This window comes from Centroberyx gerrardi, chromosome 16 (genome assembly GCF_048128805.1).
Source record: "Centroberyx gerrardi isolate f3 chromosome 16, fCenGer3.hap1.cur.20231027, whole genome shotgun sequence".
Lineage (NCBI taxonomy): Eukaryota > Metazoa > Chordata > Actinopteri > Beryciformes > Berycidae > Centroberyx > Centroberyx gerrardi.
The window spans coordinates 28185075-28209184 of NC_136012.1; the positions used below are offsets into that span (position 1 = coordinate 28185075).

General features: G+C 42.5%; 1 protein-coding gene across 2 annotated transcripts in view; it reads left to right on the plus strand.

Annotated features, from left to right (window-relative positions):
- slc44a1b (solute carrier family 44 member 1b) overlaps nucleotides 1-24110 on the plus strand; it is a 49263-nt gene that overhangs the window by 8040 nt on the left and 17113 nt on the right. For both annotated transcript variants that reach the window (XM_078289134.1, XM_078289133.1), the window contains 4 exons: nucleotides 676-818; nucleotides 16884-17020; nucleotides 19868-19961; nucleotides 20353-20522. In XM_078289134.1, coding sequence (XP_078145260.1) covers nucleotides 676-818; nucleotides 16884-17020; nucleotides 19868-19961; nucleotides 20353-20522 — 544 coding nt within the window. The remainder of the gene's footprint in view (nucleotides 1-675; nucleotides 819-16883; nucleotides 17021-19867; nucleotides 19962-20352; nucleotides 20523-24110) is intronic.

The following is a 24110-nucleotide window of genomic DNA, read 5'->3' on the forward strand; positions in this document are numbered from 1 at the left end:
TGAAAGCTTTTCCATCTGCTGTCTGGTCGCTCTTTCCTCCACACTAAAGGCCAATTTATAGTTCTGCGTCGAAGTACCGCTGTAGCTTCGCCGTAGGTCTTTGCAGTGCTGCTGTAGCTTACGTGTACCTCTCCAAAAATGTAATAAACATATAAACATATAATCTATATAATATATGATGTGTGATTTTCCACTTTTCATTTCCTAAAAATGGAAGTTCTCGGTTGATTTGCTAATGTTAGGTAGTGGTGTGTTTGTACCTGATTGTGACCATTATAAAAAAAAAGATGGATTCGTAAAGTGTGTCCGGTGTATGATGGGAAATGTAGTTCTATTTGATCTCTGCAATATTCAAGACATCAAAATTTGTGTATTTGTAGTTTAATTGCCCTTGAATTCTGTAAATGGGAACAAATTCTGAAATCCAGTGACGTATTGACGGGAAGTCAGAACGGTACACTGCAAGGTTTGCTTATATTTTGTAATTTATGCTGTAAGCTATAAAGTCTATACCAGATGTGATGTTAAATTTATCTTCCTATAATACACCAGCCAATTTGACTATTCCACCAGTGAACTTTGACTTCTCGATGACGGCCGTTTACCGGTAGACGAACGTCCCGCTGGTCATTTCCCGTCCTGGACGCTAACGGCAGCTTGTGTCTTCTGTTTCAGGGCAGCATCTGTGGGTTCACCATCGTCACCGGGGGCGCCGCTCGCCTCGTCTTCGGATATGACAGCTACGGCAACACCTGCGGCCAGCGCAACGAGCAGATCGAAGGCGTCAGGCTCAGCGGCCTCGACCACACCGACAGGAAGTGAGTCCCTCCCACGAGTTCGCTCTCGGACACAGCTGATGTGTGTTGGGGTCATTCAAATGTGCTTTGATCTGTGCCGCTGCGCTTCATGTCATATGGGAAAGACGGTAGATACGAACTTCCTGCTTGTAAATGTTCACCCAGCTTTCAGATGGTAAATACTACAGAAAATACCGTTCACCTCAGCTTTTAGACGGTAAATACTACAGAAAATACCGTTCACCCAGCTTTCAGAAGGTAAATACGACAGAAAATACTGTTCACCCAGTTTTTAGACGGTAAATACTACAAAAAATACCGTTCACCCAGCTTTTAGACGGTAAATACTACAGAAAATACCGTTCACCTCAGCTTTCAGACGGTAAATACTACAGAAAATACAGTTCATTCAGCTTTCAGACGGTAAATACTACAGAAAATACCGTTCACCCAGCTTTTAGATGGTAAATACTACAGAAAGTACCGTTCACCCAGCTTTCAGACGGTAAATACTACAGAAAATACCGTTCACCCAGCTTTTAGATGGTAAATACTACAGAAAATACAGTTCATTCAGCTTTCAGACGGTAAATACTACAGAAAATACCGTTCACCCAGCTTTTAGATGGTAAATACTACAGAAAGTACCGTTCACCCAGCTTTCAGACGGTAAATACTACAGAAAATACCGTTCACTCAGCTTTCAGACGGTAAATACTACAGAAAATACCGTTCACTCAGCTTTTAGACGGTAAACTCTACTTGTGAACTTGGGGTTTGGTCACGGACTCGACATTACAATGTTCGGTTTGCTGTAAAATGAGCTTGTTGTCATGTGTGTAAAGAGTGAAAAAGCTGATCAGGAGCAACAAAAGTCTACAGAAAACTACAAATGGCGTCTTAACTGCTTCAAACAAGCACAAACTTGTGAGTACTTCCACATTGTTGCTTTGAATCCTGGTTAAGGAAGCTGGAAGGAGGCTATGTTTTCGCCTGTCTGTTGGTCTGTTGGTCTGTTAGCAAGATCTCTCAAAAAGTCTCAAACAGATTTGGCTGACAGATCAAAGATCAGTTGATTAGATTTTGGTGCTGATCCAGATCTGGGATTTCCACCTTTAGACAATTTTGTCTTTTTTAGTAGTTTTAGTTCTAGTAGTAGTCACTAATTCCCACTGAGGATCCTCCACATAACCTTCTGGAAAGTCCTGATTTCCAAAAGAAGTCGACACCATTTTGGATTTCTGTGGTAATTCCAGGTCTTCATGTCCCTGAAGCCCGGTCATGTTAGGATATAATGTAAAGTGAAAACCCTGCGGATCTGAGCGTTACTTACTTACTTACTCAGCCACTTACTTAAACACTCGATGCGTTCTTCCTCCCCTGGGACTGGGCAGGTATTTCAGCCCTCTTCATTTGCATGGCAGGCTAATTCCCTCCCACCGCCTCCTTCAGATTGACTAATGTGTGTTTAAAGCCTGGCTGGTGGAACAGAGGCAGCGCTCTGACTCATCAGCGCTGAGCTCGTCCCCGTCCTGCTGGGAGCGCTGAGCCCACATGGCGACATTATAATGCCTCCAGAATTACTCTGCCTCACTTTGTCTATTTTTTCCACCGGGTCCGCCTGCAAGGAAAATAGGGAGATGATGAAATATATATTTTTTAAAACCTTTACTTTCCCGGAGGATGGTTTCGCTGAACTCCCTGCTCTTTTTCAGCAATGCCCTACTTTACATTTGTGCAATTTCAACAGTCAAACAATGGAGCTGCCCAGTAAACCACAGTCTTCTACTGTTGGTCGCTGTGCTCCTGCACTCCCATAACTGCTGTCAACGTGCCCTTGAGCAAGACTCCCACTGCTACTGTGGGGCTTCTCAGTGGCCAACAGTAGGAGACATGTACAGATGCATGTAGCTATATTAACATATACAGTCATATACAGGCATATTACAGCCATATGCAAGTATGTGCCTTTACTACGACTAGTTTTGGTTGAAATGTTGTGGATTGAACCAGTTACAGTGAGTATCTTTTGCCTGTTTCAGTATAGTGGGCTTTCAGGTGATGTAACGCACCCACTCTGGCAGCCATATTGGAAGTCCTCAGCTCTTGGGCAACAGTGGCTGTGAAACTGTGTTGTGTTTCTAAATGTACCGCTTGACTCGTCTAAACAGATTTCAATATTCATGGTTAATTCAAGGAGGTAATGTTTTCACCTGCGTCTGTGTGTTTGTTTTCTCAAAAAGTTGGGCACGGATTTGCACAAAACTTGGTATGAAGGTTGGTTATGGGCCAAGGAAGAACTTTTCATGTTGATTGGTCAAAAGAGGGCATGGTGGTGGTCGTGGCATATCTCCAAAAGGTGCATAACTTCCTTGCGGGGTGTTGTCAGACATGGCGGAGGTCTGTGCTCGACTGAACACATTTTCTAGTTTCAGTGTGGTTTTTGACTTGGATCCATCTGATCGATGATAAAGTCAGCACTGTCTTGTTGTTAACACATCTGATTAGCACACTAGCTAACGTATCTAGTAGCAGCTAGCGTTAGCATGTTCACATTAACATCAGTGTGTTTGCCGGCTAGTTAGCTAGCTAACAGTTTGTTCAGGTTAACTGAGCTGACTCTTCTCAAGCTACAACTCAGAGTGTTTTGGAGTAGAGACTAGGGCTAAAGACAAGACAGTTTACTGTGTCACAGTAACCAAATCCACCTTATCACACTATTCACTTTTACTGAGAACGTTACTGAATGGATCTACAGCCACACCACAACAAGCTGACTCAGCTGCTCTCTGGTTCTAGCTGCTTGATACAGATTTACACTTTATTAACTAACACACAGTTCTACAGATTTACACTTTATTAACTAACACACAGTTCTCCATGTTCCTCCATGATGGAGACTCAGCTGGCTGATAGCAGATTGCTGATGAAATTGTAAAATCTCTGTTGTTTTTCTGTATTTCAGTATTGTGTACCGTACCACAACTCAACACAACACAGATAAACAGTCCTACGCCATCGTTCATCACACAGATGCGTCTAAAATCAGAAGTCATTGTGCGTCATGTTTGCTCGGAGCTCAGCGAGAGGGAGAGAAAGAGCGAGAGACACAGGCAAACAGAGGGGGAGAGAGAGAGAGAGCTGGAGTCAGGCAGTGCCATGGTTTCTTATTGTGAGAAGAGCGAAGCGTCTGGTACTGTACAAGGACGCTCCTGTCTGCTGTCGCCCAGGATCCCACTCAACCTCCATGTCTCTCTCTCCCTCTCTCTCTCTCTCTCTCTCTCTCTCTCTCTCTCTCTCCCTCTCTCTCTGCCTTTCTCACGCTCGGCTTCTCTCTCGACCTCCTTCTCTGACTGTTCTCTTTCTTTTTCTGCACTCGTTCTCGCCACCATCCCTCCTGTCTCTTTTCATTACCCAGCTTTCTTGTCTCTCTCTCTCTCTCTCTCTCTATCTCTCTCTCTATCCCTCCCTCTCTCTCCATCTCCATCTCTTTCTTCCTCTCTCTGTCCCTCTCTCCCTCCCTTTTTTCCTCTCTATATCTTTCTCTCCTTCGACAAATTCAATTTGCATTATTGGCATGAATGTTATGTGAATTAATGTTATGTTAATGTTAATGTTATGAATGTTAACAAGCAATATGGCCAAATAATTCAACAATATAACAGTACAAATAATCAACAATAAAATATATATAACAAAAATCTCTTAAAATAATTACATAAAAAACATTAAAAAAAACCTTCATGAAATAATTATGAAAAGTGACTAATGGGAGTTAATATAATGGAAACATAAACACACATAGATTATTGGGATAATAATGAGAAGCAGACGATCTGGCAGAACCGATGGCAGGACAGTTAGGTGATTCAGCGTTATCGTTCTGCTGTACCGACATCTCTAGCTTTTTGGGAGGTTTTTTGAAAAATGTGCTTTCCTTAAGGATTTATATTTAGAGCAGGAGAGAAGGAGGTGTAGTGATACATCTCACTCTCCCTCTCCTCACTCTTTTTTGTTTTCACTCCCTTTTTATCTCCATCTTTCCATGGCTCTCTCTTTCCTCCCTCTCCCACCTCTTCTCTCTCTCTCTCTCTCTCTCTCTCTCGCTCTCTCTCTCTTCCTGTCTCATGCTGTGTTTGGCTCTCATCCCGTCATGCGTGACTGTGTGGATTAGGGTTCGACCGATATTGAAGGACGATACCGGTACTGATGTTTCTGAAATGGAGCCTCTGGTAGTTGATATTTTGTGCTGATATTTCAGATCTTTAAATTTGCCCATTTCAATTTAAGTAATCATTATTATTATCATTTAAATGTATTATTATTATTTGTAACAGTAGTAGAAGTAGTAGTAGTAGTAGTAGTACTAATAGTAGCAGTAGAAGTAGTAGTAGTAGTAGTAGTAATAGCAGTAGTGGTAGTAGTAGCAGTAGTAGCAGTAGAAGTAGTAGAAGTAGTAGTAGCAGTAGAAGTAGTAGTAGTAGTAGTAGGAGCAGCAGTAATAGTAGTAGTAGTAGTAGTAGCAGTATTATTATTATTATTATTATTATTAGCAGTAGTAGTAGCAGTAGAAGTAGTAGTAGTAGGCTAGTAGTAGTAGTAATAGTAGTAGTAGAAGTAGTAGTAGTAGGCTAGTAGTAGTAGTAATAGTAGTAGTAGAAGTAGTAGTAGTAGTAGGAGCAGTATTATTATTATTATTATTATTATTATTAGTAGTAGTAGTAGTAGTAGTAGTATTAGTAGTAGTAATAGCAGTAGTAGCAGTATTATTATTATTATTATTATTATTAGTAGTAGTAGTAGTAGTAGTAGCAGTAGTAGCTCTTTTTAAAAACAAGATTACAGAATGCTTTACATGGATGAAGCAGCAGTTATTCTAAAAAAAAACATTCAGCAGCAAACAAAACAATATTCTAAAACATGAAATAAGCCAGAAATGTTCCAGCACTTATGTACCGACACAACCGATTTTAATTTCTCTACAAGTCCGAGTCCGTCCTGCTGTCACGGAGTGGAGCTGACATGTCAGCACGGTCAGCACGGCCGGACGGCTTTACATTCAGCTCACAGCAGGAAGTCTGAGTCTGAGCTGGACGGACTCCGCTCTGATTGGTCCCACAGAGGCTGCCAAACCGGCTTTATAACCACACGCTGAAATCCAGCCGTTCTGCTCAGGTGTACGGCCGGGTGGAGACGACAAGGGCGGGTCAGACACGCCTGGACTCAGGATGTGGAGGATCAGGTCTCTGTGGAAATGTCCTTTTCATTTGTACTGCTGTGGAAAACTACATGGCTCTGCTGCTGTCAGGGAGTACTGTGTGTTTTTACATTTTAGACATTTAGCTGACACTCTTACTCAGAGTGACTTACAATTTGTGCAAAAGTAGAACAAATAGAACTAATACTATCGCTTTACTAGTTTTAGCCCTTGCTAAGGAGACTGGGAGCAGCCTGTATGTGAGAGGTTGTAGGTGAAATGTTCCATGCTCAGCTGTATAAATCAGGATATTAGAAGTGTTATTAAAAGTGCACATCACTTCAATCATTCTTCACTCAGCAGATTTAGCTCTTTAGGACCTTTTTCTGTTCTCGGATCATTTTCAGTCAGTTGAACACAACAAGACTAATGTAAAGACAGGCTAGCAAGTTAAAAAAAACGGCCTATTCAGGTTCTAGCGGGGTCGAGCTAACTGGCTAGCCATGCTAACACTCTCTCTTTACACCTGTTAGCATTACAGCAGGGTTTACTAACTGCCCAGTCATATTATCAGTCAATCTTTAAAGTAATAATCTGAAAAATTTCCATTTTACCACTCTTTCCAGTCAACCTATATCCAGTTCATAAAGCTTCTAAACAGCCGTGTCAGGTAGCTCTTTCCTGGGAAAAATCCTCTGAAAAAAGTGATGCGTTTTACGTTTCCGTTTGTTTGGAATTTCATAGAAGTTATATAAGAAAATATAGAAGAAATATGGTTTTGTACCACACTTTGTAGGCGTGGCCTTTTTGCCACGTCATCGCCATTCTTATCTATGAGTGCTTGGCAACAAAAGTGGAGACAAAATCAAAAATACAAGGATCTCAAGCATTACCACTGTTACGGCCTCCTAAACACTTAAGGCTCAACTGGAGACCGAAACATATAAAAGGACGCCACTACCGCTGAGTAACAAAAACCAGGTTTTATTTAGAAGAAAATAAACCATACTCAAAATGGAAAAGAGAAACAAACCAAAAGGGGTTGGAGATCCCAGCCAAACAGAACAAAAGATGGGGAAAATACTGGGCCAGCCACGCAATGGGCCGTGCGAACCCAGCTCTCCCCCCCCCCTAAACTACCAAAGGAAAAAGGTAAACTAAACTATACCAAAACAAAAACCCGATAACTGAACTACCGGTGATCTCCATCCCAAACTAAAACAACAAACGAAAATAACAAAACTCAACACACCAAGAACATGCTGAGGAAAAACAATAGGGGGAAAAAAGAATCCCCCAAGAACGGCTGTGCTGCAGGCTGTCGGGCGTCTGGCTGTGTCTCTCCCACTGCTCCTCAGGTCCCCTTTTAACTCTGATGGTTAATTGGCTTCAGGTGCTCCAGCTAGAGTAGAAAACAGGTAGAGGAGAGCGAGAAAGCACCAGAGAGAGAGAGAGAGAGAGAGAGAGAGAATAGAACACACCCACAAGCAGTGTGCAATAATGCACATGCAGGGCCACACGTAACAACCACTTTAGCCCTACATTACAAAGTTATAATTTCTTACCATTTTTTTTTTTTTTTTTTCAAATTTCTTTTTATTAAAACATTGATAAAATCACTTATTGCTGTAATTATATTGTCTTACATTTTTTTTTTTTTTTTTTTTTTACAAATGAGAACAATAGAAGACCAATTTCTATATATACTGTATCCATTTACATCTGTATTAACATATCTGCATATAATCTTATATATATTTACTTATATAACCTATATTTCTATTTCTTACCATTTTACAGCAGAGACAGGCAAATATGTGAATGTAAACATATTAGAATATAAGAACGGACGTTAAAAATCCAAAACAGACATTTAGATTTGGTTCACTGGCGATAGTTTGAATGTGAATCTCCTCCCTGGTGTGTTTTGCTGCTCTGCTCTGTAAGCAGGAACTGTGTGTTAAAGCTCATGGATGGAACAGATCAGCCTGTCCTCCCTCAGGTCCTCAGGCGCTCTGCTTGCTAGCCGTTAGCTCTGCGGCTCCATAATCACCACATTAAACAGCAATTATGGCCTTCATTAAAACACCTTGACAGACTGCCTGGGGTCAGACGAATGGTGCACACACACACACACTCAAACACACACACACACACACATACACTGATAAACAGGCATGACTCAGATGACTATTGATTGGACCGTGTCTTGTTGAAGTGTTTTGTACCTGTGTGTGATTTTTAGCGGTGCTGTTTTGCTGGCAGTAGGTGTGATCAAATGATAAGGGGTGAACACACACACACACACACACACACACACACACACACACACACAGCCCAATCAGCAGCAGAATCTGCAGGCTTTTGACTGACGGGACTCGCCGGCCGCCTTCCCACCTGACAGCAGAGTCCAGTGAGGAAGCAGCTGTCATGGGATTCAATTAGACTCTGCACAGCTGTCAATCCTCTCTCTCTCTCTCTCTCTCTCTCTCTCTCTCTCTCTCTCTCTCCTCTCCCCCTCTCTCTCTCTCCTGGTGTTTTTGTTTCTGCTTGTTGTGATGCTTCGCTGGTTTGGCACTCAGACGCTTTCAGCAACACGGTTAATTAGCAGCTCTTATTGATTATTTAACGGACGTTATCGTGAATTTGGTGTTACATTCTATTGCTGAAGACCCATATGGGAATAAAATGTATGTGCACATATGTGGGGAAAGTCAGATTATGTTTATACAAAGGTTGAAATATTATTAGAAAGACAGATGTAGACGTATCCACTAAATATACCAAACTAGTATATCTACTACTATGTACAGATGTCAAATGTACTGTGCAATGACCCAAATTGGATGTTAAAACCCACTTAAATTCTGCTGTAGTGTTGTTATTTAATTTGTAGCTGTTCATTATGCTGCTGTAATATTGTTAATTTATTTGCTGCGAGGCCATTATGGTTTGTGAACTTTGCTGAGTCAGCGTTAACGAGCTCCGGGCCTTAAATGAGTCAGCAGCAGTTTAGCTTTTATTAGAGCTGATTGGTTGTTGGTGTGATTGCCTTGTTCCCTTTACAGCACATGTGAACATGTTGAGCGTCTCTATAAGAGCCAGGTGCGGTTTGTCAGTGTGTAATGCTTTTTGCCATGCGCACTGCTTTGGGGAATTATAGTCTGCACTGTTTAGGCTGCAACTAGAAAGATTTATGTGACTCTATTAGGTTTGTGTAGCTTCAAATACCTAAGCTGTTCCTAAACCCTGTGTGAGGCTCAGAGGACGTAGAAGAACACAAAGTCCTTACTCAGGTAAAAGTGCCAAAACTCATCTAAAAATATACTCCGGTAAAAGTTGAAGTACCATTTCAAATCAAGTCAAAGTATAAAAGTACATGGTGTTAAATTTAAAGTATAAAAGTAAAAGTAGTCGTCTAAAAAACGCATTTCTAATGTTCTAAACCGGGTTTTCTGTTGAGTCTGCAGCTCTGTTGCTTCTCTCTCCGTCCCTTTCCCTCTTTTCTGGTGTCGCTTTGCTGAACAAGCAGCCAATCACATTTGGCTCTGATGCAAAACCCCCCCCCCAAAAAAGCAGTTACTCTCGGGACAGATGATGTCCCGAGAGTAACGAGTCTGTTTTGAAAATGTAGTGAGAAAGTAGAAAGTATAGATTTTTCTTTTGAAATGTGGTGAGTAAAAGTAAAAAGTCTTAAAGGAACACTTCGCCATTTTTTAAGCTTATCTCCATATATTGGTCCTCACTAATACATGCTATGAGACGGCACCATGTCTGCCTGCTTGCTCTGTGTCTCAGAGACGGGCGGTGGGCAGTCCCAAAACTCAGTTTCCGTTAAATAAAAAGGTTAAAAAATGGCGAAGTATTCCTCAAGTGAAAGAAAAACTTGAGTAAAGTACACATACTTGAAAATCAAAAAGTACCGATAGTCGGTTTGCGCTCTATTGCGTTTCCCCCCTGAACAGCGGCGGCGAACATCTACAGCTTTAGAGAGAGTTTTGCACAGAGTCGTGGGAGTCGCCATTTTGGCTCATTGCACTGCTCCAGACAGTGTTGAGACGCGACATGACACCACGCTAGCTGGTGAGCAGAAGTCTCCGCCCCTCTCGCCGGCTGAGTTTTCCCAGTCTTTCGAAACGGAGTGAAAGAAACTGAATCTAACCATAATCCTATGTGAAATTTGCGAGAGGACAGGGTGTCACTCGGGTGTCATTTGGTAAAGCCTAACTCTTTGTGAAGTTGGCTGTAACTGTAACTTTAACCCTAAACCTGTGTGTGGTTTGCGGGATGACAGAACGTCACTCGGGTGTCATCTGGTTCACCCTCACCCTTTGGGACAGGACGTCACTCGGGTGTCATTTGGGTGCCATTTGGTTCACCCTCACCCTTGTGTAGCTTACTAACTGTAGCTCTAACCTAACAGAAGTTGGCAGTAAGACAGCGTCACCTGATTAACCCTCTGTAAGCTTAGCAGGACTTTGGTGTCATTTAGTTAACTCTAACCCTCTGTGAAATCCACAGGACAGGATGACACCCGGCTGTCAGCTGGGTGTCAGCGGGGTGTCAGTGGGGTCTCCCCTGGTTGACCCTAACCTCTTGTGTAACTGTAATCCTCCCTGTGTGGCTGGGTTGGGCTGGAAGTTCACTGGTTTATCTAACAGGTTAGCAGCACTGGGATCAGTTAACCCAGTCCTCTGTCCTGTTTAGACAGTGAGAAGGCTGAAGCACAGCTGACCTGAGAGCAGTCGTAAGCTGCAACCTCATGACCGACATAGTAGGGACGGATTACTTTGTGGTGAATTAACCAATCAAATCATTAACTCGTTAGGTAGAGGTCACTATCTGCTTTACAGCTTTTGAGTTTAGTTGATTTGTATTTTTGATGAATGAAATGATGAAACGTGGAAGAAACTGAATTGTTGCAGGTGAGATAAAAAGCCAAAGAATGTCTCACATGGAAAGAAACAAACAGAAAAGAAAACTAAGCGTGTTCAAAATCAGAAATCCAGCAGGCAATAAGAGACACACTCACATTTCCAGCTAATCTGTTTTAGAAGATGCCGGAGTCTTGTTACACTTAAAAAGAAGTAGAAAATCACTGTACACTTCATTATTTATCAATGGAAATGGATCATTACATCAAGAAATAGATGAAATCTGTGCTGTTTGTTCTTAAAGTGCAGCTTGAAGCCAATTTTCATCACCACTTCCTTGTTCTGACACATCTGTGGCATCTTGAGCAGGCGAGTTAAGAGCCTGCAGGCAGCTCAGCCAATCAGGAGTGATGTATATAGAAAGATGAAAGCCAATCCCGGCTCAGCAAGATGGCGGTGCAGCAGTGAATTATGGTCTGCTGCCTGATATTGAAGCATCAGATTATTGAACTTTGTCAATGGAACAGAAAACCCCCAAAAATGGATCAAATCTATAGAATACAGCGAGATTTTAAAAACTACAACCAAGATGAAAAACTCACTGATTCACATTTTCACTGGCATTAGATTTGTATCCAACCCATTATCTGCACACTGAATGAATTGTATATATGTATGGGGATGCTATTTAAACGGCATTGTGGGTAATGATCGACACACCTGACGAAGCTTTTCAGTAAGCAGAATCAAGTGTGCAGATCTACCTCTTGTCCCGCAGCAGAAGAAGAAGAAGAAGAAGAAGAAGAAGAAGAAGAAGAAGAAGAAGAAGAAGTGTCTGTGAATCACAAGACGTTTGAGTTGCAGCTGCAGCATTCCCATCCTCCGTCCTCCGGTTTGGTTTTTTGTTGTTTTTTTTTTTGTACACGCCCCCTTCAGCAGAGCTCAGCCAGGTTTTCCTCCCTCGCCAACGTGACCGGAGGTTTCTCCAGGAACAACAGACAACAGACAGACAGACAGACAGACAGACAACAGACAGACAGACAGACAGACAGACAGGCAGACAGACAGACAGACAGACAACAGACAGACAGACAGACACTGAGCTACAAAACATCAGGACCAGCTGCACTTTCCATCAATTAGATCCCTTATTGATTTTAATAATGGAGAGATGGACAGTTAAATGAAATGAATGAATCTAATTTATCTTCCCATCCTCTGTCTGTCTATCTTTCCTGTGGCACTGTGAGACAATGTGCTTTTAATTAAAAGCAGGTTATAAATGAAATACATTACGACATGATACGATACGAAAACTTAATTGTCCGTGATGTGGAAATTTGTCTTTGTCTTCACCACGAGCAGCAAGACAAGACGATCAATACGGACCTTGTAAACAACATAGACAATAAAAAAGCATAAGTGTAGCCTTGGCTAGGATATTTAAACTAAATCCCAAGTCCCTGGCCCTTGAAACTAAACTTCTAATTTAATGATACAAACTGGGGAGGGATTTATTTTTCTGTTTAAAATCTCTACTGCCCCGACCTTTTAAAAATATATTTTTTTCTTCTATGCTTCAGATAATTGCTGTGAAAATTGTAAATTGTTCTGAAAATTGGAAAACGCCTCAGATACCAGGAATGTCTTTTTTTTTTTTACTCCATATTCCTCAATAAAAAGTAAAAACAAACAAACAAACAAACAAAAGAAAAAAAAAAAATCCTGGCCTTTGGCATTGTAAAACGCCTCTCGGAAGGTAATAATTTGAATTCATCACATAACAGTGAGAGTGATTAGTAGTGATTAGTATTAGTTATTAGTATCATATTGATAGATTGGGTGTGTTTCGGTCTTCCTGTTTTCCTTCATCCAGCAGAAACAGAGATGTGTTTACCAACTCGTTACTCTCCGTTTCCATCTTCAGTCTGACGTTGCCTCCACTCTAACCGGTTTCCCTAACCAATCACTAGAGACCGACGTATCCGCCTGAATCTAACGTCATTTTAAGTCGACACTGATGCGTAGCCATGACAACACCGGAGACGGTTCAGAGAGTATAGAGCATCTTTGACAACACGGAGCGAAGTAAAAACAAAGTACGATGTCGGGCGATATTGACAAGACACGCTGTCTATGTAAAATAAATGTGTTAATCAAGGGGGTCATATCAAATTCAGCACGAGTAATGGAGAAATAACAATCAATATTTGCTTCTCCCGACCCATTTCCAAGTACCAGAGGGGCAAGTTCGTAGACGAGACTCAAATCCAGTGATGAGAACGTAAAAAACATCTCCCCTTTGAATAAATGCCTTCAAAGCAGAGTGCTGTTCGGATTTCAAAGTAAAAGGTACTTTTAATGGATTTAGAGCAGCCTCGATAGCGGCGTCTATCTTGTCTACAGCGGTCGCCATTGTTGTTGTTACTCCTCGGTTCTGGAGCACAGCTTGACAACAGCTTGACAACAGCTTGACAACAGCTTGACAACGGCGTTAGTCCCGCCCGTGGCGCTGATTGGCTAATTGTTATTCCCCCCCGGTGCTCATTGGACCGATCACTTTTCAACCGAGAGAAACCGCTGCTTCATGTCACGATGCCAGACCAGAAGCGGTGAACTCGGTGGAGTGGGCGGAGTCAAAGGTCTGGACCCAGGCGAGGTGCTGCAGCTGAGACAGAAGTGAGACAGAAGTGAGGCAGAAGTGAGACAGAAGTGAGGCAGAAGTGAGACAGAAGTGAGGCAGAAGTGAGACAGAAGTGAGACAGAAGTGAGACAGAAGTGAGACGGTGCAGACGGAGATTTAAAACTCAAGCAGCTCTCCTGCGTTTCCTTCAGTTTTTTAAAATCAATGAACGCTCTCGCCGCGCAGTTAAACTCCCAATCAGACATTTTGTTCCTAAACTGAGCATCTGGTAGATTGAAGTGTTGGTCGGTCGTGTTCAGGCAGTGTGTGTGTGTGTGTGTGTGTGTGTGTGTGGGTATGACTTAAGTCACTTTCAGGGACACACACCAGACTTAAGACCAGTTGATTTGGGACGGCTTGTGCAACTGGAGACAAAAGCCGTGTCCCGAATTGGTAAAAAGCTGATTTTTGGGTCAGTAGTTAAGGTTACGGTTAGGTTAAGTCTCCAGGAAATGAATGTAAGTCTATGTAAATACCCCAAAAGTGACTTAAGTAAGACTGTGTGTGTGTGTGTGTGTGTGTGTGTGTGTGTGTGTGTGAGCATTTACAACACATGATATCTGGTGTTTTTGCAAAGTGTACTCCTGTCTGCGTCTCACACAAACACCAGTCATGTATAGGAGGGCTGGGCTGTATGTTTGAAATCAATATCACGATAATCTTTTTTTTCCCCAATATCGATATATATCACCATATGCCTCACATAAAATCGCAAAATTACATGTTAACAAAACTGATATTTTCAAATATTCCTACCACACCTCATTTTGTCAGTCTTTAAATAAAATGTGCTTGTTCTCATCAGTTCAGACAGCAGAATTGTGTGTCATGATCTCCCAAAATCACCAGATCATCACCACACACTGAAAGATAATAAACGATAATATTGAATTATCGCCCATGAGCCCGCTTTTGTTTTAGTAAGATTTCTCTTTATTTTGAGGAATCTGTCTCTAAAGTTTTTCCACTTTCTGCTGCATTCTTCAGTATTATTGCAGAACTTCAGCTCTTTTTCTCTTTTTCTCGCCAGTAATTCACAGTTTGATGTTTCTATAATTGCTAGAAGACGAGCTGTAGAGGTCCCGGGACCGCTGACCTCTCTCTCTTCTCATCAGTCCGTCTTGGATGAGATGAATTTAGCAGCAATTTCAGACAAAGACAATTCCAGGCAAATGGGGAATGTTCAGGTAAATTTATGCCTGAACACACAGACTGATAATGCAGAATAGATCCTGCTGATTCAGTGTTACTTTAATGACAAAAAAGTTGCATATTGCAGCTTTAAAACTCACTTTGATCGACTATTTTCTTAATTCTTTAACTGACCTCCTTTATGATTTAATTTCATGTTCCTTGCCTTTTCTATTTCTTCTCTTGCTTTCGTTGTTTTTACTCCATGTTGTGGCAGACTGGTCTCTTCTGCTCCCTATGTTTTCCCTTCCCTCCTTTCCTTTCCTTCCCTTTCCTTTCCTTTCCTTTCCTCTCCTTTCCTTTCCTTTCCTTTCCTTTCCTTCCGTTTCCCCTCTGCTCCTGTCACGGCTCTGTTCGCGGCGTTGTGATGTCATGGTTCAGGTGCTGTGATGTAAGCACCAGTCTGGAAGCCCATGACTCACCATGACCCCAGTCTGACCCCAGTCTGACCCCAGTCTGACCCCAGTCTGACCCCAGTCTGACCCCAGTCTGGTCACGCTCTCCTCTGATTGGCTGCGGTGCAGACTGAGTCTCTGCTGCTGTTAACCAGGCTAGCATTGATTTTTCTGTGGTGACACCGGTCAGCACTGTGTGTGTGTGTGTGTGTGGGTGTGTGTGTGTGTGTGTGTGTGTGTGTCTGGTCTGTTTGGCCTGCTGCCGTCTTTATTAAGTGCACACAGGACAATGGAGTGTGTGTGTGTGTGTGTGTGTCTGGTAGCCTGCTGCCTCTTTTTTGTTAAATGCACTCGGACAGAAAGGTGTGTGTGTGTGTCTGGTTCGTTTGGCCTGCTGCCTTTTCTATCAAATGGACAATGGGGTGTGTGTATTGTGTGTGTGTGTGTGTGTGTGCGTGCATGTTTTGTGCACATGCATACATGCTTGTGTGTTGCAGATGTGTGTGTGTGTGTGTGTGTGTGTGTGTGTGTCTGGTGGATCGGCTCCAGCCTCCTCTGTCTGCTGCACGGCATTTTATCAAATCTGCATGAACAAGGGAGTGTTGATGGACAATGTGATAGCGGGGGGGCGGGGGGTGCGCTGGGGGGGGGGGGGGGTTGGTGAGGGAAGGGGGGGCTGTGGGGGGGGGGGGGGGGGGTCTGTAGCTTTGTTGTTTTGTTGTTTTTTCGGAGTCACACGTTTCCTCCCTCGGCTGCATTCTGACATTCTGCTGATATTTCTCGTGATTCACTTTTTTCTCTGGAATTGTGATTAGAAGCTTTTTATTTATTTTTTTTATTTAACTTAATTTATTTATAAGTTTTGCGAGGCGAGGGAGAGCCGGCCAAGACAGCAGCAAGAAGAAGTAGTAACAGAAGCAATTAAACATTATACAAGACAATAAAACAACACAATTAGATACATTATAAAAACAATAAAACAGTGAGTTAAAACAAATAACACCTGTATGTAAAATGCTGTAAATTAAATATTTCACATATTCATGTAATTTGTGTTCTTATATTCTGTTTTCTCTGCTGAATCTACAGGAACATTAAAGGTTCATCTTATCTGTTTTCCTCATATTCACATATTCTTCTCACTTGTCATTTAATGCATATACAGTATCTTCATTTTTAACTTCCCGTCACTTCTCTTTCATACTGCATATATATTTATTTGGTATTTTTTCACATTATTTTTCATTCTTTTTTATCTCAGGATGTTCTACTGGCTTCAAACATGATGTAATTCATCTTTTTCTTTTCATGCTTCCCATTCTTATATTTCAACTTGATACAATTTAGTGTTGTAATTTTCAGTTGTATTATATCTAATCGCCCCATTTTTGCTCTATTCTTATTTATATTCTATTTTCCTTTGCTGTTTCCTGATACTCTTTGCTGTTGCATCGACCCACTTTCCAAACAGGAATCACTAAAGTTTTATCTTATCTTAAACTGTTTTAAGGTGGAGAGACCGTCCTGTAACCAGAAGGTCACAGGCTCGATCCCCTCAGTGTGTCCTTCAGCACAATACTGAACTCCTGTGGTGAAATGTACACGTGTGTCAGAGGGAGACGCCAAAAAAAACTCATTCCTAACCACACTGGCAGGAAAATGGTGACCGAAGTGTTGAAGAGCATCCAGATGTTTCCCCGCTCTTCTTCAGTTGTTCTGAGCGTCTTCCTCTCTGCTCCCCTGCAGGTTCGTCTTCTTCCTGGATCCCTGTAACATCGACATCGTGCAGAGGAAGATCAAGTCCATGGCTCTGTGTGTGTCTCTGTGTCCCAGCGAGGAGATGAAGACGTACCAGGACCTCAAGAGGTTCGCCATGCACAACGGTGAGAGAATCCCTCTGAAAACACTTTGAAAGCTGCTGCGTGCGTTTCACTTTACATTTCAGACACTAAGGGACCGACTCGTCTCAAAATCCACCGGCCACTTCCACTGTTTTAGAGGAGAGGAAACTTTATTTGTCTTGGGAAATTTGTCTTGGGCAATCACTACGGTCCGTTGCTTCACATAAAAAACATCACAAACATGAGAAGCGTTTGACACGATGCTAGACAGTTGCTTCACATAAAAACATCTTAAAGACATAAAAAAGATATTTGACTATACATTTGACATTGACAACACGACGGCTTAAAAAGAAACTGAAAAAAAGAAACTTTTACCAGCTGACCAGATGTTGAGAACAGAACGCTCTTTATTGAAGTCGCTTTTTAGCCGTAGCTGTTGACATTAGTGCATAGTGCTGAAACTATTAGTCGATTAATCAATTGACAGAAAATTAATCGATTATACAATCATTTTGATAATTGATTCATCGTTTTAGTCATTTATCAAGTAAAAAATACCAAACTTTTGCTGGTTGCAGCTTCACAAATGCTAAGATTTGCTCATCTCATTATTAAATCAATACTTTTGTGTTTTTCGGCTGCTGGTCAGACTGAGGAAGAAATCACTTTGGGTTCTGAGAACTGGAGATGGGAGTTTGTCATTATTTTTGACATTTTATAGACTAAATGACTAATCGATTAATCGAAAAAATAATGGAAAGATTAATGAAAATAATCATTAGTTGCAGCTCTATTAATGTATTTCGTTGACTTCCAAATTATATCCCACCATTAGTTTGTACTACTACTAGTGATGGGACAATATATCAAAATTCAATATATCTCAATACAAAACTGTGACAATCTGTATGTTGTGTCGGGAACATGAATGGTGATATCAGCTCCATGTTATTCTGCTGTCAGGAACATGAATGGTGATATCAGCTCCATGTTATTCTGCTGTCAGGAACATGAATGGTGATATCAGCTCCATGTTATTCTGCTGTCAGGAACATGAATGGTGATATCAGCTCCATGTTATTCTGCTGTCAGGAACATGAATGGTGATATCAGCTCCATGTTATTCTGCTGTCAGGAACATGAATGGTGATATCAGCTCCATGTTATTCTGCTGTAGTAATCACTAATGAGACTCCTGACCATCACAGTTTCACAAGCTCTCCATCCAAATTATATTATTGTCACTTTGTAATGACATTTTTAAATTGTTGTTTACATTCTAGCAGCCAATGGCATCGCTAGAAAGATTTGAGTCTCAGAAATAAACAGAATTCTGCACAGTCAGACTTTGTTGTCACTGAACTTTTATTTATTGATCACATGGTATCCTGGTTGTATTGATCCTGAGCCTCAGATCATGTATTGAATCAGCAGAGAAACATCATCCATCTCTACCTTGTACAGTCTCTGCTGCAGCAGCTGTGTTCAGCTGTAATAAATCAGCTGTGAGGAAGCAGAAGCAGCAGGGAGAGACGGAGAGGTCACCGGCCGGCCGCTCGCTCCTCACGTCATGCTGATGACCCAACGTCTGGCCCGTGACCTGGCACGCCACACACACATAATACTGTCCTTTATGTACAGTCACACACACACACACACACACACACACACACACACACCAGCATCTAACAACATTCATTCTTTGTCTTACTTTCTCTTTCTCCCCATCCCTCTCCATCTCTCTCTCTCGCTTTCACTCAATCTTTCTCTCACATTCTACACACACACACACACACACACGCACACACACTCACACACACACAGAGACACACACACACACTCACACACACCATCACCTCTCTCATTAATTCTTTTCTTTGTTTTGCTTTCTCTCTCTATCCCTGCCTGTCTCCCTCTCCCTTCTCCTTGGTGTCTTAACTATCTCTCTCTCTTTCTCTCTCTCCGTCTACACACACACACACACACACACTCCCTTGTGGACAGTACATTAACAAAGCCAGCATTAAGCCCGGTGCCACCTCTGCCTGTCATGTCTGTATTGTCGGTGCCAGTCTGCTCCGTCCTTCAGCCAACATGGCAGCTCTCCTGTCGCAGGACTGAAGCTGCTATTGTGGATCCAAGATGGCCGCCGTCAGCCTGTGGCTTTACGGTCAAACGGCTTCTTGTCAGTCAGTAAACATGGAAAAACGTGATAATAGAGGGCTTTCTGGTGACGTCACACCCCCTCTGGCGGCCATATTGTTTTTGAAAAGCGCTACATAGCTCCTTTCACACCTGAAACCCGTCAGATTTCTAAAGTTTGTCTGTAGAAAGCGTTCAACATGACGGTCCTGACAGGTGAGGCGGGCCGCATGTTGAACACCTCACCTGTTGCTGTTGTAGACAAATGTTTCTCCTGCTGTTATTAATGTTTCATATTAATCTGCTGAGAGTCCGTCCCATTTACAGACATTTTGGAAAACTAAAAATTCGAACTTTTAGCTCTCCGCTTCAAACAAACACTGAAAGAAAGGATGAAACACTCCGCCAGAGTCTCTTCTGATTGGTCGGCTCGCTCTACCTGAAAGCGCATTACGTCAGACCGTAGTAACCTTTTGCTGCTTGACCCGGGAATCTGACGGCTTTTTTTCACACCAGAATCACAAAGGAGGAAGATTCCCGGGAATTTCACTCGGTCTGGAGGAGGGAAATTGCCGGATCTACTTTTCTGGAATATCGACTCCGACTCCGTTTACACACGACCCGACACGGAAAATTTAAGGAAGATTTCTGGGTGAAGTGAAAGGAGCTTATGATGATGATGATGATGATGATGATGATGATGATGATGTCTAATCTGTGTCCTGTTTCCCGTCTGCCCTCCAGGCTCGGAGCTGTGTTCCTATGAGTTGGCGGGTCATAAATACCCCGGCCTGCCGGAGAGATTCTCCAAATGCCCCAAACTTCCTGTTCCACCCAGGTAGGAGGAGCTTCCCTGATGTTCGTCCATCATGTTGTCTCCCATAGGAATGAATGGACTTCCAGCGCAGCATAATGTAATGCAGAAGTCAGTTGTGATTGAGGTGTAACCCCTGGTCATGTGACTTCAGATCTTTCTGTTTTTGTTTTTTAATCTATTCTCTTTTGAATGTGTTTCTTATTTTTTATATTCCCCTATACATACTTTACTATTCTTATTTTTATTTAAGCACTTTAACTCTACTTTTAAATAACTCCCATACAAATTCTATATAAATGCTTTGGAGGGAGGAAAATATAAATTAAAACTCTATAAAATGTATTATTATTATTATTAAAACTCGTGACTCCTCTCTGACCTTTGACCCCTCCCTCCTCTCTCCTCGCCGCAGCAAAGCGTTGCCGGTGTTTAACCGCTGCACGCCGGTGGACATTTCCTGCTACGCCAAGTTCGCCGAGGCGGTGGTGACGTTCGTCAGCGACAACAGCGTCCTGCACCGGCTGATCGCCGGCGTGGCGGCCAGCAAGGAGATCATCATCGGCCTCTGCCTGCTGGCGCTGGGTGAGAACAGCTGATGATGTTTAGAGGAGATAGAGATCAGAAATTTATCATGTTCACGTTATTCAGTGATGAAGTGATGAACCCACTTTCCCTCAACATGTCTCGTCTACTTCTACTGCAGTTTAGGGATTTCCTGCGTTTCCCAGAATGCAACAATCTCCAGAGAACAGGCGTGAACTTGTTGCTTTCAGCTGTAGGTTTTACATGGAGGTGGAGAGAGCAAAATCGATAGTGATAGCGTAGTGAGAGCGAGAGTCTCACTCTTCCTCAAACCCCATCCTGTCTCTCTGCTGCAGTGCATTCTGGTCTCTCTCCTGCTCCTGTGGGTGGAGAAACTGGTCTGTCTCCTCTTCTACGATGGATTTCTCCCTGTATGATTGTTGAACGTCTCTTGGTGCAAAATGGCGGCTCTAGAAAGAAGCCCTCGGATTTGAATGTGGTCATGGATGGGATTTAAAATGTAGTGAATTACGATACCTCAGTAAACACATACTTAAGTAAATGTGAAATGACTGACTTTAAGAAATAGTCAAAAAAGTACACAAAAAAGCTGCTCAGTTGCAGTAACGTGAGCAGCAGCCCGTAAGCAGTCAGTCGCCAGCGGTCAGATGAATCATCGGCGGCGGTTCGGAGGAGCATTCGGTTCGTCTCCGCTCTCTAAATGAAAGCCGACATCAGGAAGCTCCGTTCTGCTCCGCCGGCCGCTGCCGATTCCTCCGCATCGCTGCGCCGAGCTCCGGCTGGAGGTTAATGGCAGAAAAATAGCAGCGCTGTGTGGAAATTAAAGCCGAGTCATCATATCTGCTAGTTTCCCCCCTCGGAGAGCAGTTTGCCTTTGTGCTGATAGGAAACGTCCAGGTGAAGGACGAGGCTTCAGGATCGTCCCGTCCGCCGGGGGTTAAAGGTTAAACTCCACGACCTGCTTCAGGACGACAGACCCAGAGTGCCGAGTCACTGTCAGAGCGTCAGAGACAGGATTATATAGGGAGACAGGGCACAGTTTGAATGGGAAAATCCATAACACTAAATATGGCGGCTTCTACAACATAAAACGTGTCGTCAGCGAAACCTTAATGTGCAAATCATAAAGAAAATCCGCCAATCATACTTTCAGCTTTACGCAGCAGCAGAACTTTTTTATTTACGACTGATGCAAGTTGGAGGCAACATCAACCGTCTGCCAGCAACCGATTTATTAATACATTTGAAATAATTTAATAACATGATATTCTCCGATATATAACCATCAGCTCCATACTGTGGACTGCATGATGACATTACAGTTAACAGTTGATACAGTGACAGATGCATGATGGGAGCTGTAAACCAGATTTGTCTTGAATGTGGTAAATGGAGCTGCGTTCAGCATCAGTCAGAGGAAAAAAAGACGTTTTTCTGTGACAACAAACTTTAACGCTCCATGTTGTTAACGAGTCAGCAGTTTTCGTAAATATGTAATGAAAAATGATTGTATGTCAGAACTTTAGATATAGACGACTCTCCATTCAAAGAGATAGGAGTCTTTCCTTAAAGGGACTTCTTCTGTTCTGGACCGCTATTGGACAGAGTTTTACACAAAAAGGACTTGGCACAAATCGCACATTTTATCTTCTTTAGAGGGGAAGTGACGTCTCTTCGGCAGGTTTATTCTTTTTCTTGCAGCTGTGTTGCTTTGCCTCCTGCAGCTTGACAGGCACTCAAACTGTCAATAGAAGCCATTTTAGCCTGCAGAACAGCAGGTAATGGGTGTCATTTTCCTGCCGTTTCCTCGCGTATTATGTGACTGGAACACAAGAACGCTTGCGGGACAGATGCTGCGCTCACGTCACATGGGAATAACTGTGGGAACGACTTGCCGGTTAAAAGCAACAACGTGGAAGTGTTCACCTGTTCAGACTCTTCTGACATCAGGATTGACGTAGTTGGGTTCTGCCGTAGCATTTATTAAGAGGCTTTATTTGAAATTAATTTATCATTCCCTACTCTCGACTGCAGTGGTGTTCTTGTTGGTGGAAGTTGGAGAAATCGGGGTCCATCTCTCAAACCCCCGAGACAGGCCTTGAGCCAAGGAACAGCTGATTAGATTATGGTGGTGATCCGGATCTGGGAGTTCTACCATTAGAAGATTATCTCTTTTTTTTTAGCCATAACTATGAAACTAATGGAGCTACAGGGTTTATTATACATCAGGATGTTTGCAGGTCCAAGAAATCAATTTAACTTAAAATTGAAGTGATAGGAATGATTTCTTTGGGTGTTACAGCAAGTTGTTCAGTGCTGGCAGAGGTTTGCACTCTCTGACTGCCTTCCCCTCATATTATGGTATGTTATGGTACTTTATGGTATTTTATGTTATGGTATGGTACTTTATGGTATTTTATGTTATGGTATGGTACTTTATAGCAACCATTTGAAGTGTGGAGGAACTCTGGCTTACACTGACTATACAAAATACTAGGGACGCTTCCTCTTTTTATGATTCAAGATTCGAGATTTCCTTTTATTGTCATTGTACAAGTACAACAAAATTGCGTTCAATGCATAACAAACTAAACAATAAATATAGGTGCAAGCGGCGATGATAGTGTTTCGAATTTGACTGAAGATGACTTCTCGAGGAAGAAGAAGAAGAAGAAGCAAAGAAACACTTATATACCACCTATACTTATACCAATATTTTGTAACTTCAACATGGAAAAGCAGGGCTGAAAGCAGTGGCCTCACTACAATGGTGGAACAATCTATGCTTGCAAAGAAATCCACTTGCATTGGTTCTTTTATGAGATTCAGTTCTTTATGAGTCACTCAGTGAAAAGATTTGTTTAATTGATTCTTTCATTCATTTGATTCAGCAATTAAGCGCGGGTGAGAGTGGGAAGACTTCAGCTCCACTTCCCTTTCTGAGTGTATTGTTCAGCAGAGCGAGAGGTGAAGGTTTTATTTTTAAGAAGGCCCAGAATCACTGCCTCATGTTTTTCAGACTCTTCTCTTCGTGGAGCGTTTCCTTTAGCTCCTCTATTTCATGAAGAGCTTCCTGCTCCGTCTCAAAGGCCTTGGTCTTGGAGGCCTGCTGCTCTGCATCAGCTGCAGCTGGAGCTCAGAAATGGTTTCCTCTGCAGCCTGGGTCTGTTTGCAGAGAGCTTCCTGCTCCATCTCAAAGGCCTTGGTCTTGGAGGCCTGCTGTTCTGCCTCATGTTGGGCCTCCTGCAGCTGGAGCTCCAGTCAGCCAGTCAGTCAGTCAGTCAGTCAGCCAGTCAGTCAGTCAGTCAGTCAGTCAGTCAGTCAGTCAGCCAGTCAGTCAGTCAGTAGTCAGCCAGTCAGTCAGTCAGTCAGTCAGTCAGTCAGTCAGTCAGTCAGTCAGTAGTCAGCCAGTCAGTCAGTCAGTCAGTCAGTCAGTCAGTCAGTCAGTCAGTAGTCAGCCAGTCAGTCAGTCAGTCAGTCAGTCAGTCAGTCAGTCAGTCAGTCAGTCAGTCAGTCAGTCAGTAGTCAGTCAGTAAGTAAACAGTAATGTAAACAGATTTCAAATACTAGATCAGAAACACATTGTCCATATTGCAGAAATCATTATGGAGTCTTTATGAAGTCTAC